At 37.5% G+C, this 24082-nt stretch overlaps 1 protein-coding gene across 1 annotated transcript; it reads left to right on the top strand.

Annotated features, from left to right (window-relative positions):
* The first annotated feature begins 927 nt into the window (after window positions 1-927).
* LOC114701884 (prolactin-5A1-like) lies at window positions 928-6937 on the top strand. Its single transcript, XM_028882073.2, has 5 exons — window positions 928-1023; window positions 3344-3519; window positions 4882-4992; window positions 5609-5803; window positions 6594-6937. Exons 1-5 carry the CDS (start codon window positions 993-995, stop codon window positions 6780-6782), a joined length of 702 nt encoding a protein of 233 aa, XP_028737906.1. The 5' UTR covers window positions 928-992; the 3' UTR covers window positions 6783-6937.
* The last annotated feature ends 17145 nt before the right edge of the window (window positions 6938-24082 follow it).

Below are 24082 nucleotides of genomic sequence, written 5' to 3'. Positions count from 1 at the left end.
ACCTAATGTGATAAACCTACTGATGAAGATATAATAGACTCTTGTTTCAGTGTATGGATGAATAAGGCTGGGCCTGAGCTAGGAACTCCCAATATACCTGCTGACTTGATAATTCAAAATGTATTAGGCAGGATACTTGGGTAAAGTGTTAAGAAATGACTTGCTAAGCTGTATATTAACACAATTAGCAATCTAAGCAAAATATAATGGCTATTCCAATATTGGCATAACATTCATGGTACAACCAACTAATCACCTTCTGATTTAGTTTAAGATTTGTTCAAAATGGGAACCCACATTTTATATTCTAAGCCCTGCAAAAAATCTATTTCTGGGGAGGTCCTTTCCTTGTCCAATATGGAGGCTTTCACTAATATTTTGATAAATAGATGTTATGTGCCTATGAACTTTTCAAAATACATTTATACCACACATAACTACTGTTGTCAGCCTAGATAGCAAAGACCAATTATACAGTTGATTGGTGGTTACTGGGAAAGAATCATATCAACTAAAATGGTACTATGTTATTTCTACTGTGGCATGGTGGCCTATTACTCATAAAGGAATCGAAAGAAAGTTTGTCACACATTTTATTGATCATGAAATTTTGCTGAAGAGTTAACAGAAAAGTGTAAGAGCCTGCAGGAAAGGATGAAGTGTTAGGAAATTGTCACATTCCTATGGAGTGACATCCGGGAGTGGTGATCTATGATCTAACTGAAGCCTAATTGAAGGCCAAGTGTAGAAATAAGGAAAACAATATAGATACAGCTAGGCATTCCATTATGGTGATAAGACCATCAACACTTCCTGAGGAGTCCCATGACCCTCACCTGGAACTCCAAATGCCATTTCCTCCTGCAGCCCATCTCTGCACACCTTTGGGAGTGGTCTGATGGAATATATAGGTGGTGGACAGTAACTGACGGCAGGGTTCTGGAGAAGCAACTTCCCTCCGTTATTATCCACACTGCAGAGCTTTCTCAGAGATGCGGCTGTCTTTGACTCAAACCTGCTCCTGTAAGTATTTCTTCACTTTTGCCCCTCCACACTGAAAGAATTCATAATTTTACACCAAGCTACACTTGGATAAAATACTTTTTTGGTTTTATGTAGTACTTAGGAAAAAAATCTATAGTATTTGCTATAAAAGGCATAGGCACAGTAGACTCTTCCATCAACAGTTCTGAAGAGAGCCTTGTATGCTCCAGAGAAATGTAGCAATATCTAGGATGTGTGTTGTCTCTATTGAAGTGGGGAGAACAAGGTATTCATATTACAAGCATCTCTTGTGTAGAAACTAGGGAGATCTTGGCACAATCTTCAATGCTCAGGACAGTCTCAGGACAAGGAATGGTTCATCTCAAAATCGGAAATTATCTAGAGTGAGAACACAGGAGTCAATAGGTACACATTGTCACAATTTCAGAATGAAGCAAGTAACCTTTTCTGGTTCCAGCTCACTGCTCTGGACAGATGGACTTGAACTAACCTAGTGAAACTTTCAGCTCACTGCTCTGGACAGATGGACTTGAACTAACCTAATGAAACTTTCAGTTCTCAGCGTAAGGTGGACAATATTTGCAGATGTGTGTCTTATACTCTCCTGAGAACTTGGTTCAAACCAAGTGATTTTGTAAAAAGAAAAGCATGCTAGTGCCATGTACTGGCCTTTATATTTTTGATACTGTATAGTGAAAACTAATTGGATGTGTGTGTGTGTGTGTGTGTGTGTGTGTGTGTGTGTGTGTGTGTCAACAATTACTGAGAAAAGAGGCTATGAACTTGAAAGAGAGCAAAGAGGGGCACATGGAAGGCTTGAGGAAAGGAATGTGAGGAGAAATGATAAAAATATATTATAGTTTCAAAAAGTTAAAGAAATATAAAAAACTAAATTTGTAACAACTAAGAAATGTATTTTATGGAATTTGAAACAAAAAGAGTAACATATCTAGACTTATAATATCTCTTCAGTAAGCAACAGAAGATGTGTGTGTGTGTGTGTGTATTTATCAAGTGTAAATAAATTCATGAAAACATCATTTTCTTGAAAAACTGAGATAATGTTAATTTTGACAAAAGTTTAATTTTATATTTAAAAAGGTTGGTTAACTAACTTTCACACTGAATAATTTTTCTGATATATTTAATTCTTTGAGATATTTGAGATTAAATATTTTCCATACCTTAATCTTAAATAATTCCCTCATTTTAGTTTGGATATTTCAGATTGCTTCTATCAAAAGGTTCTGTGGAATTTAGTTTCTGAGACTCACAAGTTTTTTGTATCATTTTGGATTTTTGTTTTGGGAGGCTTCTTTATATGTGTGTTTGGGTTTTTGCAGGTTTTCATTTTTGTGTGTACACATTTGTATTATGTGTGCATGTATACATATTGTCACGCATATGTATGATCCTTGGAGGCTAGAGGTCTATGTCAGGAATAATCTTTAATAGATTTATCTTATTTATTGAGGCATCTCAACTATAATCACAACTTACCCATAGGCTAATTTTTCTATCCAGCTTTCTGTGGTGATTTCCTATCTCTGCCCTTTAAGAAGGTTGGACTTAACAAGGGCCTCAACTTCCACCAGGCATTTGCTTAGAGTCTGGGAATTGTAACTACAACCTTCATACCTTATGGCAGAAATTTTAACTACTATGCCCCAACTGGTCCTCATATTTTTATTTCTGAAAATCCTCTGTGGTAGTATCACTAAGGTTTAAAAGACTATTTAGCCAGGCAATGATGTCACATGCCTTTAATCTTAGCACTTGGGAGGCAGAGGCAGAGGGATCTCTTTGAGTTTGAGGCCAGCCTGGTGTACAAAGCAAGTTTTAGGACAGCCAGGGCTACACAAAGGGACCCTGTCTCAAAAAATAGGAGAGAGAGAGACAGAGAGAGAGAGAGAGAGAGAGAGAGAGAGAGAGAGAGAGAGAGAGAGAGAGAGAGAGAAGGAGGGAGAGAGGGAGGGAAGAAGGGAAGAAAGAAGGAAGGCAGGTAGGCAGGCAGGCCTTTTTAATGTGGTACATACTTGATCTTTCCTCTTGAAAGGACAAATAACTAATGTTTTAGAGATCTATTGCCTGATGAAATCAGCACAGGTCATTGTCACAAGTTTGAAAAGTGGGTGTGATCAGAGCAGAGGTCTTAGCACCTGTCATGTCACGAAGGACAGAGCATTGGGGTGATTTTCATAGTGGATGATGTTTGTTCTCCCAAGCCAGCTCAAATGTACAAAGCTGTATGAAAGAGGGCTCTGGAGCTAGACAAGGCTTCTCTAGACAGGGTGATGCATGTCACTTCACGTGGATAGACCATCTTTCTCTATGGCAGGGGCACTCCTGCTGCCACTATTGTCAAGCATGCTTCTGTGGAAGAATGTGGCCTCTCTGCCCATGTGTGAAGTAATAAATGGACATTGCCAGCTGACTCTTGAGTACTTGCTTAATCAGGCACGTGGCGTATCTGAGGATATCAACCGCCTCACCTTGGAAATGTTCAATGAGTTTGTAAGTATCTCACTTACTTCTGGCTTCTCCCAAGAGGAGCTTTCACAACAGTATCTGGGTGGCACTACAGCTCAGTGAAGAAGCACTGTCATATGAATATCATATAACACACCTTCACAGGCACAAGAACCATCTGCCACTGAAGCAGAACCAAAAGAATGGAAGTTTGGTGAAATCTTTAAATTTAAGGAGGAAAAAGTCTTTACATGATTTTTCTCTAAAAAAATTTATATTTTTAGTTAAAAATTTTCCACTTATGACACAAAGCCCTATAATATTTGGCTGAAAAGAATCTCTGCCTTCCTTTTGGGGAAGCAGGGGGCCAGTTCCCATCAGCATTTTTCACTTAGTGCACAGCAAATACCAATAAAGCAGAATGGTTTGCAAGGGGTGGCTTGAATTGAGGAGAGTTAAAATTAGAGACATAATGCTGGAAGAAGAAAATCAATAATGATAATGATGATATTAATAATAATGGCTTCTCAGAAATCCCCAAAGGTGGGAGACATTGTAAGATGTGAGTTTGTCAATTTGAATGGAAGTGTTTTACAAATTCTGCCTTCTAGATGAAGGTTCTTTATCCCTCTAAGTCAGTTAAGGTGGTAACAACAGACAAAGACTTTAAACAATAGGAAGCTTGTAACACAGGCCTTTCATTTGTGTGATAAACATGTTCCTAATTAATCACTGAAGATTTTCTCGTTCTGCAATCTTGACTGGCAATCTTTCAACTTGATAGGATCCCTATTAGTTCATTATCTTTACAGTTTTGTTCACTATAAAATTTTTTAAAATGTATTTTAAATAATATATTTAATAAAATAGAATTTCAATAAATGTTAATAATATAAACTATTAAGTATATTATTTGTATTTTAGTTTTTCAGTGTATAATATTTCTGAAAATATTATGCTTTAGTTTTACAATGACTGATTCTATTACAAATCTATAGTCAAGGTATCTAGACTCAATGATAACTTAAATAACAGGAAGCCAAGGGTTCACAAACTCAAATACACATTCACTGTGCCCTTCATATTCTAGGAAAGTGCATCATTGAAACATCAAGTGTTTTGTAATTTTTTTTCTTCTTCTTTCAAATAATAACTTTTTAGAAAGCATGAGAAAACAAGGAAGGAATAAGTCAAAGAAATCCGTAGGCTCAAATGGAAGCTAGAAAAGTGATGTTACAGACCTGAGGCACTAACGACACTCAAGTGTCATTTTCCTCATTCCTAAATTTAAATATTTTATGTAGTGCTCATCCTTGAGACATAAGCACAGACCAAATGCATTAATGTGCTATTCATGGATTCATGGACTCGGGTCTCCAATTCACCGAATGTTCTCCTCATTTCCAGGACAAAGAATATTACTCAGGTCCCGAGGTCAACAAAATCCCCCTGCACCTGCTGTGCCACAATTACTCCTTCCCTTCTCCAGATAACACAACAGAAGGCCAAGAGATTCAGGTGAGTCCTTGGTGTAATTATCTCATCACCTAAACTGCAGCAGTACACGGGCTCTGCCAAGCTGCAGGTCTTCACAGGAAAAAGGAAAGAAACTGAGCAATCCAAGGGAAAAGCTCATGATTCTTATCTGATGTTGCTGCCTTCTCCTTGGTCTTTACATCTTGGGAAATATCATATATGTCTCACAGGAGGCAAATATGGCATTGGGTGCAAAGTTGACACATTATACACCTTCCCATCCTATTCCTTGATATAACCAATCTTAATGTTTTAAACTTAAAGTAATCAAATATGTACACGTGCCACACATGTATTCTGTGCTCTTTAATGATTTTGTACATCTGCTGTGCACATTCTGTGCATGTACTATGCATATCAATAGTTGTAAACATAAGAGAAAGTAAAGGAAGATAATATCTAAAACAGGGAAGGAAGACAATTTCTACTAAGATCTATTCCATGTCTAAACACTCACAAATCACTGTACTAATACTTCTGCAAATGATCCTCAAAAAATTGTATAACACAAGCTACAAACACTACACTAAGTATCACATGCAATTCAACCTGAAGTTTTTTACGTGTTTTAATGTGATGCTCAATTGTTTTTTCCTAGCCTGAGGTCCTTCTGAAAGTGACCATAGGCATGCTGGTTGGCTGGAACAACACGCTGAAGCATGTAATAATAGATCTTGCTGATCTGGAGTCAGTCCCTGGTGTTGGTGCTTTCATATCTAAAATCAGAAAGATAATTGAAAATTCCACAAAACTCACAAAACTCCTAGAGGATGTTAAGTCATTACTTAATCTGGTAAGTTCCTGCCTCTTACTACTGTGCTTTTCTCATTCATGAAACCTTGGTACAAACAAATGCATTTGAAGTATCTCTCTTCTGGGAGAATGAAATTGAGGCATGCTAATAGACAGCCTCATGCCTAAGGGGTTGTTATTAACTCCAACTTTCTCAAAGGTGTTTTACTCAGCAGCTTACAGCACAGGGTTCTCAGGAGACAGGAACTTCTCACAGTAATTTGGACAGTGCCCTTCCCGGGCAGAGTGAGATCTTGAGATCTCAGCAGATCTTATCACACCATCCCTGTTCTGGCTGCATCATAACCACCACATACAGTCCTCATCATCTCTGTGGCTTTGTTTCTAGATATTACATGGTGAGTACATTTGATTGCAAGCAATAAAAGGAAAATGATGAACTAACAAAATCAAGATGCACAAATGGTATCTCAGAGACAACAGCAAAGACATAGAAAAGGTCCTTCCTAGGAGAGTTGACACTAGTTTTTCTACTGTCCTTCACCCAAAACCACGTCTACAGTCAAGTAGCAACTTCTGTCTATTTTTTGTAGAGACATTCTCCATCTAGGACCAGCTGCATGTCAAAAATATGTGTGGGGGTCTTGTGTCTAGTTCTTAGATAACTAGCAGATCTATGACTACCTGTTCTAGACTCTTGAAAATCCATATTTTGGGCTGAAGATTTCCTTTCCTAATTTTCTCCCAAATCTTTATTCAACATTTATAAGCACAGCAGAATAATAATTATTAACAGTACAATTAATAAATGCCTATCCTTTGGTAACTAGGTTCGCCTTGAATTTGAGGAAGATGAGGACTACCCTGCCTCAGCTGGATTGCCATCTTCACATCTGTTAAACGAGTCCTCTCGCCTTCGTTTCTATCATATCCTCCTTGGCTGCCTGAAGTACAATGCAGAAAAGATTGACACTCATGTCAAGATCCTGAGATGTCAAATGGTCCCCAGAAAATGTTAAGTCTGCATCCTATCTGTTCTGAAATGCTCAGAAACAGAAGGATGCTACAGCAACTCATCCCTCCAGACATTTTTGTTAATTTTATACCTTTTCAGTGTATACTTAGGAATTAAGGGACTCTTCTTGGAGTATTAAAAACTGATATTTTAAAAATATCCTGTGTGAAAAGACTAATTTTTGAAAGTTTCTTTTGTTCATTTACTAGCAAACATATCAAAAGCATTGAGATATGCCTATCAAAATCTGTCATAAGTAACATGTTTTTCTTGAAAATAAGATGTTATACAACCTAACTCAGAATCACAGTGGGTAAATGCAAGTCAATGAGTAGACTCAATGAGTGAGATATTATTCTACCAGAATATGGAAGTCCTGGGATACTTTATGGCAACTAGCATCCTCCACCATGAGCCAATTTTCACATTGTACTGAGAAAAACCTACAAGTATTATGCACTTCAATATCCCTAAGTTCCATGAAAGTGTCAGTCCAGAAAGTGTTAGGACCCAAAGAGGAAATAACTAGGTATCTGCAAGGGCTCATGCTCCTCCCCGAATTCTCATCTACTCAGCATCATTGTAGATACAGCTACATATTATCTTTACCCCGGGGTCTAACAAGGCTTCTCCTAGCTAATTTTAACTTCATCTGTACACTGATTAGTACTTTTCCCTCATCCTCAGATGCTTCTATTCACTTCCAGTTGTGATGATGTTATATTAATTGAAATCCAGATTTGTTCATTGCTTCTGTCCTTGCCAGAGTATTTCCATTTAATTGACATTATCACAATTGGATGGAAGATTAGAAGAAATAGGCAATTCTTACACCATAGTCTTACAAGCTTTAAAAGCTCTCAACTAAATTCCATCTTAGTGGCAGGTACCTCTCTCATAGAACATACTAATGAGTGCAAAAGATTATTATAAATTGGTATCCCTTTGGATAAAGTACCTTTATCATGAAAGTCTCCCTAGCTAGATTCTCCTACTCCTCAGCTCTGCCCTTTGTGACCTCCTTACCATCTCTGTTTGTTGTCCCATTGCTACAAAAAACAAAGTGGTTCTAAGAAGTTTATCTACCACATGATTCATAGGAACTCATTTATCACAAGCACTCACTTCACAGCCATAGATCTGCATGGCTGCTAATGTCTCCATTAGGTTCCTAACAATTCCTCTTTTTCTTTTCTTCCTATGGATACAGAATAGATCAGAAAATCAAATACATTAGAACTAATTTACCTGAAGAATGAAATGCAATTCTTCCCTTGATTTCAACCCTGTGTAATTTTCTTTATTAACAATTAACCTGCCCACACACATAGATATTCTCATTAAGGTCACAAATTATAGCACCCAAATTTGCAGCTACAATCCCTAATGTCCATGTCTTCAGTGTGGAAAAGCATGATGGGAGAGAGCATTGCAACCCATTAACTGCCTCAGAGCAAGTGAGAGTCTTTGCTGATTTCAATGCTAGACCTCCTTGAAAGTGAGATTGTCCAGCTGTCTTTCTACACCAAAAAATATATGAAAAGAAAAGAAAGAAAAAAGACTACAAACCCTAAAAATGGGTGAGAGACAGAATGTGGAGTTTAATTGTCATTGAATTACCAAACTCAAGGAAACCTAAATAAATCTATTGTTATTTTTAAACCTAATATCAGATACCATCCTATGTTCTCCTTTACTTCCCTTCTCCCTAGCTTTGCTGATAATTCCAACTATACTGAAATACACTTTGCTTTAGTCTACTGAATTACTGTAGTCCTAGGACAAGCAATACTAGATGATTTTGTATATAAATATTAATGAAAATCTACCATATACCAAAATTGCCAAATTTGCGGGAGCATTGCCAAGCTAACCTTCTTCCCTCAGACCTAGTGTGGTGTTTTCACTCTCATTCCTGCTCCTGCCTTTGACTGCAATGATTTAAATATCTCTGCATAGTACCATACCTTAAACCAATCTATGACCTCTTCATTGCATGTAAAATGTCACCTCTCTGTTATAATTCAGTCTGTTTCCATCAAAGTTGGGAGAGTTGGTGAGATTCATGGATGTTTTAGATCCAAGTTATTGGTTTTCCAATGCATTGAGTATATGTTTCCCACTTAACTTGTTTCATATCACCATATATATATATATATATATATATATATATATATATATATTTCTAAAACAGAGGATGGTAAAATATTAGAGGGGAAATTTGACAGTGTAATTTTATAAAATGCAATTTTCAGAGTGTTTTTAACAAGCATGAATACTAGATGTGGGTAAATCACTGAGGAAGAGGTGGTAAAAGGCTTCTGTTCAGTAGAGACATTCCTTGAAATCAAGATTTCAGGGGAGACTAGTACAGATATGAGTGTTTTATATAGACAATGAGCAGTGGCAGAGGACTATAACAACAATGAGCTACCCATACACACAGTCTCTTTCCTTCTCCTGCTCCTTCTTTTTCCTTCTTCATCCTTCTCTTTCTTCTTTAGATTTCAATGTAAGATAAAATTTGAATAAAATATCCTTTCATAGCCAGAATAACAGCAGTACTGTCAAAACAAAACAGAATGAAAGCAAATGTAGAAATTGATTATTTGCATAAAATACCAAATCATCCCTCGTGGGCATTGCAAAGACCAAGACTAAAGTTTAAATATCTGTTCTCTGGGACTTTCAGCTGAATTTTTGAGAAAGGATTTCAAGAAGTACCCATGGTGATTCTAACACTGGTAGAATGGGTGTGCTAAATGAAGAAACAGTGGCTCAATGCACAGCAAGGAGAGTACTTCACTTGAGACCAGGGCTCTTCCAGAAGTGCATGGCATTGGTGGCTTAGAGAAGATTATAAAGAAGTGATGCACTCCTGATGGACCAAAGTAGGAAGGAAGCAGATATACTAATACATCAAGTATCTTTTTATATCAATGAATCACAACTTCAACCAAAAAGGCTGAGGTTTTAACACAAATAGTATGATAAGAAATTATCAGGTGTCAATAGTCATGTATTAAGCAGATATAATGTTTTGCTATTAAGATTACTATGAGATAATAGTTTGGAAATCTCAGGTGGGAAACATTTTTGAGCTGCATGGATGATATGTTAATTTTAGAGATTTACCCATTCAGTGATGGCAAAGTAAAGCAAGACATTTTAATGTCTTAATGCAGGATATCTACACTTCAAAGTAGAAAATACTAATCCGTTTTTTTATGGAAGTGGGAATATGAATCTTGAAGAAAGAGAAGAGTCAAGGGACAAGTTGGTATGCAATGTTGGCACTCTAAATAAATTTAACAAGTTCTGAAAAGACATAATGCTTATGCAGACATCAGCATTCCATGGCTCTGTAGGCATTGTGCTAGATGGAACGTCAAGGAGATCTCAAAAAATGAAACCAGAAGAAAATAATAAATGATAGAAAAATTCAAGAGAAGTGGTCATTTGGCCAATTAAATTTATGAGCAATTACACACGAACTTGGCTTTCTTGTATGGCATGGACTTTTGTGACCACTTTCTCCATCACAAAAGTGAGTAGAGTCAAATGGCACTCCTAAACTCTGTAGTCTAAAAGAACCAAAGTTTCAGACTTCCCTGTGATTGTCATTTGTCCCTTTCAATGTCTGAGTAAAAATACATTGTAAACAACAGTGGAAGTGTAACACAATGTGAAATGAACATCACAGAGCAGCCCTAAATGGACTCTGCTTAACTGCAACTGTAATCCACTCTCCAAAGAATTTATTTTAGTATGGATCTGAATCATATGTCCAAAACCTAATGTTTGATGCCTTAATCACTACCCTGTGACACTGGATGAAGTATCTGAACATTGAAAAGGTGAAACTTGGAAGGAGGATGTTTACATTCCTGAGGATGTACCTTTAATGAAAACTCCATCTTTCAGTATCTCTCTTCCCTCTCTTTCCCTTCATTCCTCCCTCCCTCCTTTCCTCAACCCCCTCTCTCTTTCCCTCCCTTACTCTTCCCTTCCATCTCTCTTTAAAACTAGCATGGCATGAATAGGCTTCTTCTATCTTGTGATACCACCATAATATACTTGATAATCATAGGGTAAGAGCAGTGGGAACAAATAGCCATGAACTGAAACTGTGACTCAACATGAAATTTCCTCCTTTAAAGATTATTTCTCACCGGGCAGTGGTGGCGCACTCCTTTAATCCCAGCACTCGGGAGGCAGAGGCAGGAGGATCTCTGTGAGTTCGAGGCCAGCCTGGGCTACCGAGTGAGTTCCAGGAAAGGCACAAAGCTACACAGAGAAACCCTGTCTCGAAAAACCAACAACAACAAAAAAAAAAGATTATTTCTCAGGTCATAATAAAGCAAAACTGACTAATAACATCTTTTACAAGATCCCTCTTTGATGGGCTTCTGCGTCTTATTCTCATCAGATAGTTTATTAATCACTAATTAAATACATTTAGACATTTACTGCTGAGACACCAGCAGCTGGCCAAACAGGTGAAAGATCTGCAGGCAGGCCACATCACCACCACTGCCACCCAGTGAACTCTGTTCCCAAAAGATCCACTCGACTGCCCAAACCCATCTACTCCAGTATCCTCCCCTTGGCTAACCATCCCCTACAACATCAGCATCTCCTATAGGCACAAGCACCAACTACACCAGTTAGAAGAACAGATGGGTAAACACCAGGATAAGAATACATTCAACAACATAAAGGGCAAAATAGCATCATCAGAACCCAGTGGTCCTACAACAACAAGACCTGAACATCCCAACACACATGAAGCAGAAGAAAATGACCTTAAAAATAACTGTATGAAGATGATAGAGGCCCTTAAAGAGGAAATGAAAAATTCCCTCAAAGAAGTCAAGGAAAAGACAAACAAAAAATTGGAATAATCAATACATCCCTTAAAGAAAGCCAAGAAAAAACAATCAAACAGGTGAAGGAAACAGTTCAAGACTTGAAAATTTAAATAGAAGCAATAAAGAAAACACAAACTGAGGGAATTCTGGAAATGGAAAATGTGGGTAAGCAAACAGGAATGACAGATGCAAGCATCTCCAGCAGAATACAAGAAATGGAAGAGAGACCCTCAGGCATTGAGAATATTATAGAAGAAATAGATTCATTGGTCAAATAAAATGTTAAATTCAAAAAATTCTTAACACAAAACATACAGAAATCTATGATACCACGAAAAGGCCAAACCTAAGACTAATAGAGACAAAAGAAGGACAAGAATTCCAGCTCAAAGACACAGAAAATAAATTCAACAAAATTATAAAAGAAAACTTTCCCAAAATAAAGAACATGCCTATGAAGATACAAGAAGCTTACAGAACACCAGATAAACTGGACCAGGAAAAAAAATTCCCCTTGCCACATAATATCAGAAAACTAAACATACAGAATAAAGAAAGAATATTGAGATCTTCAAAAGAAAAGGTCAAGTAACATATAAAGGCAGACCTATCAGAATTATAGCCAACTTCTCAATGGAGACTCTAAAAGCCAGAAGATCCTGGACAAATATTTTGCAGACAGTAAAAGAGCATGATGCCAGCACAGACCACTATTTCCAGCAAAACTTTCATTTACCATAGACAGAGAAAACAAGATATTCATGACAAAACCAGATTTAAATAATACCTACCCACAAATTCAGCCCTCAAGAAAGTACTAGAAGGAAAACACCAACTCAAGGCAGTTATCTGCACCTGTGAAAACACAGACAATACGTAATCACATACCAGCAAAATACAAAGAAGGGAAACATACACAAATTACTAATAACAACAACAAATCCAAAAAATAACAGATATTAACAATCACTGGTTATTAATATCCCTTAATATCAATTGACTCAATTTGCTTAAAAAAAAAGATACAAGCTAACAGAATGGATATAAGAACAGGATCCATCCTTCTGCTGCATATAAGAAACACACCTCAACTTCAAAGACAGACATTACCCCAGTGTAAGGGTCGGGAAAACATTTCCCAATCAAATGGACCTAAGAAGCAAGGTAGTACAGCTCTCCTAATATCTAACAAAATAGACTTCAAACTAAAATTAATCAAAAGAGATGGAGAAGGACATTTGATACTCATCACAGGAAAATTCCATCAAGATGAATTCTCAAATCTGAACATTTATGCCCCAAATACAAAGGCACCCTCATTTGTAAAACAAACATTACTAAAGTTTAAATCACACATCAAACCCCACATATTAATAGTGGGAGACTTCAACACCCGATTCTCAGCAATAGACAGGTCTACCAGACAGAAACTTGACAGAGAAATAGGAGCACTAATGGATGTTATGACTCGAATGGATTTAACAGACATCTGTAGAACATTTCACCCAAATGCAGAAGAATATACCTTCTTCTCAACACTTCATGGAACCTTTTCTAAAACTGACCACACACTCTATCACAAAGCAAATCTCAACAGATATAGAAAAATTGGAATAACACCCAGTAGTTTATCGGATCACTATGGCTTAAAGGTAGAAGTCAACAACAATACAAACTACAGACAGCCTACAAACTTGTGGAAACTGAACAACTCTCAACTGAATTACTACTGAGTCAAGAAAGAAATTAAATACTTTTAGATTTCAATGAAAATGAATGGACAACATACTCAAACTTATTGGACACTATGAAAGCAGGGATAAGAGGAAAGTTTATAGCATTAAATGCCTCCATAAAGAACTTGGATAAATCTCACACTAGTGACTTAATATCACACCTGAAAGCTCTAGAAGAAAAGGAAGCAAACTCAACCAGGAGGAGTAGATGACAGGAAACAATCAAACTCAGGGCTAAAATCAACAAAATAGAAACAAAGATAATACAAAGAATCAATGAAACAAAGAGTTGATTCTTTGAGAAAATCAACAAGATCGACAAACCCTTATCTAAACTAACCATGAGGAAGAGAGAAAATGTCTAACTTAACAAAATCAGAAATGGAAAGAGGGACAAAACAAGACGCAGAGGAAATCCAGAGAATCATTAGGACATACTTCAAAAGCCTATACACCACAAAATTGGAAAATCTAAAAGAAATGGACAATTTTCTTGAAAGGTACTACAAACCCAAATTAAATCAAGAGCAGATAAACAATCTAACCAGACCTATAAATCAAGACCAGATAAACAATTTAAACATACCTATAACCCCTAAGTAAATAGAAGCAGTCATTAAAAGTTTCCCAACCAAAAATAAAAGCCCAGGTCCAGAGGGTTTCAGTGCAGAATTCTACAGGAATTTCAAAAGGAGCTAATACCAATACTCTTCAAATTGTTCTGCACAATACAAACAGAAGGAACATTGCCAAATTCTTTTTATGAGGCTACAGTTACCTGATACCCAAACCACACAAAGATGCAACAAAGAAAGAGAATTACAGACCAATTTCCCTCGTGAACACTGATGCAAAAATACTCAATAAAATACTGACAAACTGAATCCAATAACCCATTAAAAAAATCATCCACCAATGATCAAGTAGGCTTCATCCCAGAGACACAGAAATGGTTCAACATATGAAAATCTATCAGTGCAAACCACCATATAAACAAACTGAAAGGGAAAAAAACCCTCATGATTATAGTTCTTCCTATTCCTCTAGTTTCCTCCAGTCCTGCCCAGCCCCATGGTCCCACAGCTGCTTATAAAATAATCACTCAAGGACTTAATATTATTTACAAACTGTATGGCCTATGGCTCAAGATTCTTGCTAGCTAGCTTTTATATCTTAAATTAACCCACTTCTATTCATCTATGCTTTGCCACATGTTTCATGGCTTTACCACTCTGCTGGCATATTGCTCCTTGGGTGGCAGGCTGGTGCCTCTCCAGACTCTGCCTTTCTCTATCCTGTCTCTTTCCTTGGATTTCCTGCCTGCCTCTAAGATGCCTTGCCATAGACCAAAGTAGCTTATTTATTAACCAGTGGGAACAGCATATATTCACAGCATACAGAAAGACATCCCACAGAACATGATTATCTCATTAGATGCTGAAAAAGCTTTTGACAAAATCTAACACTCTTTCATGATAAAGGTCTTGGAGAGATCAGGGATACAAGGAACAAATATACTTAATATAATAAAAACAATATACAGCAAGCCGACAAGCCAACATCAAATTAAATGGAGGGAAACTCAAAGTGATTCCACTAAAATCAGGAACAAGACAAGACTGTCCACTGTCTCCATATCTATTTAATATAGTACTCAGAGTTCTAGCCAGAGCAATAAGATGCCAAAGGAAATCAAGGAATACGTATTGGAAAGGAAAAAGTCAAACTTTCACTATTTGCAGATGACATGATAGTATAATTAAGTGACCCTAAAAATTCTACCAGGGAACTCCTATAGATGATAAACAATTTTAGTAATGTGGCAGAATACAAGATTAATAAAAAAAAATCAGTAGCCCTCCTATATACAAATGATAAATGGACTGAGAAAGAAATCAGAAAAACAACACCTTTTACATTAGCCACAAATAATATAAAGTATCATGGGGTAACTCTAACTAAGCAAAGTCCTGTATGACAAGAACTTTAAGTATCTGAAGAAAGAAATTGAAGAAGATATCAGAAAATGGAAAGATCTCCCATGCTCACGGATAGATAGAACCAGCATAATAAAAATGGCAATCTTACCAAAAACAATCTATACATTCAATGCAATCCCCATCAAAATCCTAACACAGTTCTTCAAAGACCTCAAAAAAACAATACCCAACTTCATATGGGAAAAAAAAAAAAAACAGAATTGTGGTGATATATTGTGTACCCAAATAAAGTTTGCCTGGGGATCAGAGGACAAAACCAGCCATTATAGAAAACAGGGATTTCTATAGAAAAAGACACAGGGATTGCCCAATGACAGAGAAATGAATGAGATCTACATGGACAACCTGGATGTGAGTGGGGGTAATGAAGGGCAAGGGTTGAGGGAAAGAGAGCTTAGGGGAGTGGGAGATCCCAGCTGGATCAAGAACAGAGAGGGAGAACAAGAAATAAGAGACCATGATAAATGAAGACCACATGAAAATAGGAAGAAGCAAAGTGCTAGAGAGGTCCACAGAAATCCACAAAGATACCTCCACAATAGACTACTGGCAATGGGTGAGAGAAAGCCCGAACTGACCTACTCTAGTGATAGGATGGCCAAACACCCTAATTGTCATGCTAGAAATCTTATCCAATGACTGAGGGAACCGGATGCAGAGGTCCACAGCCAGGGCCCAAGTGGAGCTCCAGGAGTCCAATTGGCGAGAAAGAGGAGGGTTTGTATGAGCAAGAATTGTTGAGACCAAGATTGGAAAAAGCACAGGGACAAATAACCAAAGGGATAAAAACACATGAACTATGAACCAATGGCTGAGGGGTCCCCAACTGGATCAGGCCCTCTGGATAAGTGAGACAGTTGATTAGCTTGAACTGTTTGGGAAGCATCCAGGCACTAGGACTGGGACCTGTCCTCAGTGCATGAGCTGGCTGTTTGGAATGTGGGGCTTATACAGGGGCACTTAGCTCAGCCTGGGAGGAGGGGACTGGACCTCCCTGAACTGAATATACCAGGTTGAAATCAATCCCCAGGGGAGTCTTTGCCCTGGAGGAGATGGGAATAGGGGATGGGCTGGGGGGAAGGGGGACGGGAGTGGGGAGGACAAGGGAATCCGTGGCTGATATGTAAAATTAAATTAAATTGTAAGATAAAAAATACAAAAAAAGAACAAATTAAAAAAAAACAGAAGTTAGGCATTAGTAGCACACACATTTAATCCTACCATTCATGAGACTGAGATCTGTCTCAGTCTCTGTGAGTGCAAGGCCACACTGGGCTACAGAGAGAAACAGAGCCAGGCAGTGGAGACACATGCCTTTAATCCCAAGAAGTAATGTGGCAGGACACAGAAAGGTATATAAGGCATAAGGAAACAAGAACTTTCTCTCTTTCAGCTTTCACCCCAATATCTGGCTCCAGGTTATTTTTTTATTGATAAGATCATTTAGCAATTTGTGTTATACAGGATAGCTAGAACAATTCTGTATAATAAAGGAAATTCCAGAGGTTTCACCATCCCTGACTTCAAGCTCTACTATAGAGTTATAGCAATAAAAACAGCTTTGTATCAGCATAAAAACAGATTCGTGGATCAATAGAATCAAATTGAAGGCCCTGATATAAATCCACACATCTGTGAACACCTAATTTTTTTTACAAAGAACCCAAAATTATACAGTGGAAGAAAGGAAGCCTCTTCAACAAATGGTGCTAGCATAACTGGATGTCAGCATGTAGAAGATTGCAAATAGATCCATATCTATCACCCTAGCTATACTTTAATTTTATGCATTGGCACAGAAGACAACTTCCTGAATAAAACACCAGTAGCATAGACACTGAGAGCAACAAGTAATAAATGGGACCTCCTGAAACTGAAAAGCTTCCCTAAGGCAAAAGACACTGTCAATAAGACAAAATGGCAGCCTACAGAATGAGAAAAATTCTCCACCAACCCCACATCTGACAGAGGGCTGATCTCCAAAACATATAAAGAACTCAAGAAACTAGACATCAAAATGCCAAATCATCCAATTAAAAATTGGGCTGCAGAGCTAGACAGAGAATTCTCAACAGAAGAATCTCAAATGGGTGAAATACACTTAAAGAATTATTCAACATCCTTAGCTATCAGGGAAATACAAATCAAAACAACTTTGAGATACCATCTTATACCTGTCAGAATGACTAAGATCAAAAATACTTATAACAGATTATATTGGAGAGGATTTGGAGTAAGGGTAACACTCCTCCACTGCTGGTGGGAGTGCAAACTTATACAGCCACTTTGAAAATCAATATGGCATTTTCTCAGAAAATTGGGAATCAATCTACCTCAACACCCAACTATACTAATCTTGAGTTTATGGCCAAAGAGGGCTCAAAGAAGAATGCATGGATTGCCCTGGAAAGGGGAAATAGAAGAGATCTCCTGGGTAAAATGTGGGTAGGGGTCAGGGACTGGGTGCTAGAGAGGACTTGGGGCCAGGACAGAGGGGGAGAGTAATGAGAGACAAAATGTTATAATATAGTTTAAATAATTAAAAAAAAACACATTTACTGCTAAAATGAAATTCCAATAGAATGACTGCTGAATCTTTTGCATCTCTTGATAATGAAACCTTAGTAGAAAAATAACTCTCTCTAGCAGCTTTCCAAAATGCTCAGAAGGCAGCCAATATTCCTCTCTACATGAAAACTCCCACAACAATCACAGCCTACTTCAACAGCAGACACAGGAGAGAGAATGAAATGATAAAAGACATTTAGAGAGCAATTCACCACAGCACTCTACTGCTGAGTGTTATGCCCAGCCAGTAGACCTATTCTTAAGGATCAGTCAAGGAAGCAGTAAGAAAGGGTCTATCTAAAAAGAAAATAGAGATTCACTGCTGAATTCTACAAGACATGTAAGGAAGCATGGAAAACAATTTTTCTCAAAGTAGTCCATGAAACAGAAAAGGAAGAAAAGTTATCACACTCATTCTATGAGGCCAGTATTATTCTCTCACCAAAAATAGATAAGCAAACAGAAAGAAGAGCAACTTATACATTATTTCTCTAATGAGAATATGGGCACGTTTTCTGTATAATATGACTAGTACTAATTAAGTGCACCAACATATTTTAACAATGCTCATTGGCCATATTCAAGTTAATCTCATTCTGGGAAGACTGAGATGGTTCAACATTCGCTAATCAATTTATGCCATGCACAAAATAAACAGATCCAGGAACCAAAATCAAATGCTCATTTCAAAAGACGTAGAAAAGCCACAGCAGAAGATAGAACCTGCCTTCATGATAAAAACCTTGAAGAAACTAGAAATACAAGTATCACACTTCAACATAAGAAAGGTAATGTGATAAACCTTCAACCAGCATTTAACAAAAATGACAAAGATACAGAAAGCCTTTTCCACTAGATTCATGAGAAAGAAAAGGGTGTCCAAGTGCCTCACTATTATCTGAATGGTACTTAAAATCTTAGCTAGGGCACAAAGAGATAGAAACACAACAGCTTTAAATAGGAAACAAATCAAATTATCTGTACTTCTATAACATGATTCTATATTTAAAAGACTTTTAGTACTCCACCAAATACACACTCTCTGCAATATTTCAAGACACAGAAATCATATACAAAAGCGGTACCTATCATATGTACCAGTAATGAACTTCTTGAGAAAAAAATAAGGAAGAAAACAATAGCTCTTAAAATATGCCAAGAAATATATCCAGCCAAGCAGGTGAAAGACCTCGACAAGGATAATTTTTTTTTTTTTTTTTTTTTTTGGTTTTTTTTTTTTTTTTCGAGACAGGGTTTCTCTGTGTAGCTTTGTGCCTTTCCTGGAGCTCACTTGGTAGCCCAGGCTGGCCTCGAACTCACAGAGATCCGCCTGGCTCTGCCTCCCGAGTGCTGGGATTAAAGGCGTGCGCCACCACCGCCCGGCGACAAGGATAATTTTAAAACATTAAAGGACAAATTACAGAAGATGTAAAGAGCTCCCATTTCCATTGATTGGTACAATTCATACTGTGAAAATGGCTATATTATCAAAAAGTATTTACAGACTCAGTGCAATCCCCATCAAAATTCCAATCTTATCCTTCAGCAACAACAAAAACTCTGAAATTCAGATGGAAACACAAAAGATTTCAAATACCAAAGGTAATTCTGAAGATTATGAACAACCCTAGACTTAATATAATATCTGATTTCTATTGAACTTAAAAAGCAAGAATAACAAAAGCATCATGTTACTAACATCCAAATAGACGTGTAGACCAATGGTATAGAGCAGAAGTTCAGAAATAACTCCACCTAGCTGCAGTGCCATGATTTTTACAAAGGTTCCAATAGCATACTTTGGTAGAAAGGAGATCATCAACAAACAGTACTCAGGAATCTGGCTATCCAGATTAGAAGACAGAAAATACACCCATTTATTACCTGCAAAAAATAAACCCGAAATAGGTTCCAATATTAAAAATTAATTTGGACCTAGAATGTTGAAACTACTAGAGGTGAACAAGAGGAAAACTCTTCAGGACCCAGATGAGGGCTTGCTGAAGAGGAATTCCAACAAGCTCAACAAAAATATATAAAGAAAAAGCCGAACACCTGGCCAGCTCGGCCCCAAGTGCTGGCCAGAAGGAAGGCCTCCTGCTGGAAGGCTCCCTGTTCACCAAGACCCCTCAGCAGCAGACCCTGCAATCTACACACCCTGCTCCCATTCCCATCCGACTGAGACCCCAGCCACTTCCTGAGGCTAGGAAACCAACCCCCAGCTCTAGTCAAACCTAGAGAGAGAGTTCTCATTGGACAAGGGGCTATCATTGGACCAAGAGTAACCTCAGCAGACAGGGAATCTGCCAGCCCTCATTAGACCAAGAGTGGCTTTCTGAGAAGTAAAATCTCTCACCTCTCATTGGAACAATAGAGGCTTCCTGAAGCATAGAATCAGTCAGCTCTGACTGGACCAAGAGTCCTGAGAAGACCAAGAAAGCATTTCTGACTCAGAATCAACTAGCTTGGGTTGACCCAAGAGCAGCTCCCTGAGACACAGAATCTGCCTGCTCCAATTAGACCAAAAGCTAAGATTAGATCCAGAAAGACCCCTTGAGACACAGACACAACAAGCACAGAGTGGACCAACAGCAACTCACTCAGACACAGGCACCTTGTATACCCATTAGAGGAGGAGATGGGCTGACATCAAGGCAGAAGTACATACAACAACATAAAGAGCAATACAGCATTACCACAACCTAGCCCTCCTCCAACAGCAAGACCTGAACATCACAAGACAAAAGAAGCAGAAGAAAGAGACCTTAAGAATAGCATCATCGAGCCAGGCAGTGGTGGCGCATGCCTTTAGTCCCAGCACTCGGGAGGCAGAGGCAGGCGGATCTCTGTGAGTTCCAGGCCAGCCTGGTCTACAAAGCAAGTTCCAGGAAAGGTGCAAAGCTACACAAAGAAATCCTGTCTTGAAAAACCAATAATAATAATAATAATAATAATAATAATAATAATAAATAAAAATAAATAAAAAAATAGCATCATCAAGATGCTAGAGGCCTTTCAAGAAAAAAATGAAAAATAAAATTGAGGAAAAGGTAAACAAAAAAGTGGAAGAAATCAATAAAGAAATTGAGAAAAAGACAAACAAAACATTGGAAGAAATAGAGGAAAAGACAAATAAAAAATTGGAAGAAAGCAATAAATCCCTTAAAGAAAACCATGAAGCAGGTGAGGGAAACAATTCAAGACCTGAAAAGGGAAATAGAAACAATGAAGATAACACAAACAGAGGGAATGCTGGAAATAGAAAATCTGAGTAAATGAACAGGAAACACAGATGCAAGCATAACCAACAGAATACAAGAGATGGAAGAGAGTATCTCTGGTGTAGAGGATACAATAGAAGAAATGGATTCGTCAATCAAAGAAAATACCAAAGCCAAAAACGTCATAACACAAAATGTCAAAGAACTCTGGAACACCATGAAAAGACCAAACCTAAGAATAATAGGGATAGAGGAAGGAGAAGAATGCCAACTCAAAGGCACAGAAAATATATTCAACAAGATCATAGAAGAAAATTTTCCCAACTTAAAGAAGGAAATACCTATGAAGATACAAGAAGCCTATAGAACACCAAACTGACTAGACCCCCCCCAAAAAAGTCCCCTCACCTCATATAATCAAACAACTAAATATATAGAATAAAGAAAGAATATTAAGAGCAGCAAAGGAAAAAGGCCAAGTGACTTATAAAGGCAAACCCATCAGAATAACACCCAATTTCTCAATGGAGACTTTGAAAGCCTGAAGGACCTGGACAGATGTAATGAAGACACTAAGAGATCATGGATGCCAGCCTGGACTAATATACCCAGCAAAACTTTCAATCATAGACGGAGTGAACAAGACATTCCACGACAAAGCCAGATTTAAACAATATCTATCCACAAAGCCAGCCATACAGAAAGCACTAGAAAGAAAAATCCAATGTAAGGAAATCAGATACACCCACGAAAACACAGGCAATAGATAACCCCACAGCAGTAAACCCCAAAGAAGAGAAGTACACATACACTAACACCAAAAGTTAATAGGAACTAACAATCACTGGAAATTAATATCCCTTAATATCAATGGACTTAATTCACCTATAAAAAGACACAGGCTAACAGAATGGATATGAAAGCAGGACCCATCTTTCTGCTGCATACAAGAAACACACCTCAATTTCAAAGATAGATACTACCTCAGAATAAAAGGCTGGGAAAAGTCTTTCCAATTAAATGGTCTTAAGAAGCAAGATGATGTAGCCATCCTAATATCCAGCAAAATAGACTTCAAACTAAAATCAATCAAAAGAGATCAAAAGTACATTATATACTCATCACAGGAAATATCCACCAAGATGAAGTTTCAATTCTGAACATTTATGCTCCAAACACAAGGGCACCGACATATATAAAAGAAACATCACTAAATCTTAAATCACACATAAAACCCCACACATTAATAGTGGGAGACTTCAACACCCCACTCTCACCACTGGACATATCTGCAAAATCAAAACTTAACAGAGAAATAAGGAACTTAATTGATGTTATGACTCAAATAGACTTAATTGATATCTACAGAAGATTCCATCCTAAGAAAAAAGAATATATCTTCTTCTCAGCACCCCATGAAACCTTCTCTAAAATCAATCATATACTTAGGCCACAAAACAAATCTCAACAGATACAAAAACATTGGAATAACCTCCTGTGTCCTATCAGACCACCATGGTTTAAAGTTAGATTTCAACAACAAAAATTACAGAAAGCCTACAATCTCATGGAAACTTAATAATGCTCAACTGAATCACCAATGGGTCAAGGAAGAAATAAAGAAATTAAAGACTTCCTAGAATTCAATGAAAATGAATATACCACATACCCAAACTTATGGAACACTATGAAGGCAGTTCTAAGAGGAAAATTCATAGCACTAAATGGCCACATAAAGAAGTTGGAGAAATCTCACACTAGTGACTTAACAACACACCTGAAAGCCCTAGAACAAGAAGAAGCAAAGTCACCCAGGAGGAAGAGACACCAGGAAATAATCAAATTGAGAGCTGAAATCAATAAAATAGAAACAAAGAGAACAATACAAAGAATCAATGAAACAAATAGTTGGTCCTTTGAAAAAATCAACAAGATAGACAAACCCTTATCCAAACTAACCAAAAGGCAGAGAGAGAGAGAGCATCCAAATTAGCAAAATCAGAAATGAAAAGGGAGACATAACAATTAACATTGAGGAAATCCAGAGAACCATCAGGTCATAAACCTGTACTCCACAAAACTGGAAAATCTAAAAGCAATGGATAATTTTCTGGATAGGTACCACATACCTAAGTTAAATCAAGACAAGATAAACTATTTAAATAGGCCAATAACCCCTAAGGAAATAGAAACAGTCATTAAAAGTCTCTCAACCAAAAAAAGCCCAGGACCAGATGGTCTCAGCACAGAATTCTACAAGATCTTCAAAGAAGAGATAATACCATCACTCTTTAAATTGCTCCACACAATAGAAACAGAAGGAATGTTACCAAACTCCTTTTATGAGGCTACAATTACCCTGACTCCCAAGCCAAACAAAGATGCAACAAAGAAAGAGAACTACAGACCGATCTCCCTCATGAACATTGATGCAAAAATACTCAATAAAATATTGGCAAACAGACTACAAGAACACATCAGAACAATTATCCACCATGATCAAGTAGGCTTCATCCCAGGGATGCAAGGATGGTTCAACATATGAAAGTCCATCAATGTAATACACCATATAAACAAACTCAAAGAAAAAAAAACCACATGATCACCTCACTAGATGCTGAAAAGGCCTTTGACAAAATCCAACACCCCTTCACGATAAAGGTCTTGGAGAGATCAGGAATACAGGGAACATACCTAAACATGATAAAAGCAATTTACAGCAGGCCAACAGCCAACATCAAATTAAATGGAGAGAAACTCAAAGAGATTTCACTAAAATCAGGAACAAGGCAAGGCTGTCACTCTCCCCATACTTATTCAATATAGTACTTGATGTTCTAGCCAGAGCAATAAGACAACATAAGGAGATCAAGAGGATACAAATTGTAAAGGAAGAAGTCAAGCTTTC

The sequence above is a fragment of the Peromyscus leucopus genome, chromosome 5 (genome assembly GCF_004664715.2).
Source record: "Peromyscus leucopus breed LL Stock chromosome 5, UCI_PerLeu_2.1, whole genome shotgun sequence".
Lineage (NCBI taxonomy): Eukaryota > Metazoa > Chordata > Mammalia > Rodentia > Cricetidae > Peromyscus > Peromyscus leucopus.
Note: the sequence above shows the minus strand (reverse complement) of the source record. Positions and strands in the feature narration are given on the sequence as shown.

What these genes read in the sequence shown, in the direction of transcription:
- LOC114701884 (XM_028882073.2), top strand. Translation starts at nt 993, where the DNA reads ATGCGGCTGTCTTTGACTCAAACCTGCTCCT. An exon ending in TTTGACTCAAACCTGCTCCT is followed by an intron (nt 1,024 to 3,343) that starts GTAAGTATTTCT and finishes TCTCTATGGCAG; the next exon opens with GGGCACTCCTGCTGCCACTA. An exon ending in TTAAGTCATTACTTAATCTG is followed by an intron (nt 5,804 to 6,593) that starts GTAAGTTCCTGC and finishes TTTGGTAACTAG; the next exon opens with GTTCGCCTTGAATTTGAGGA.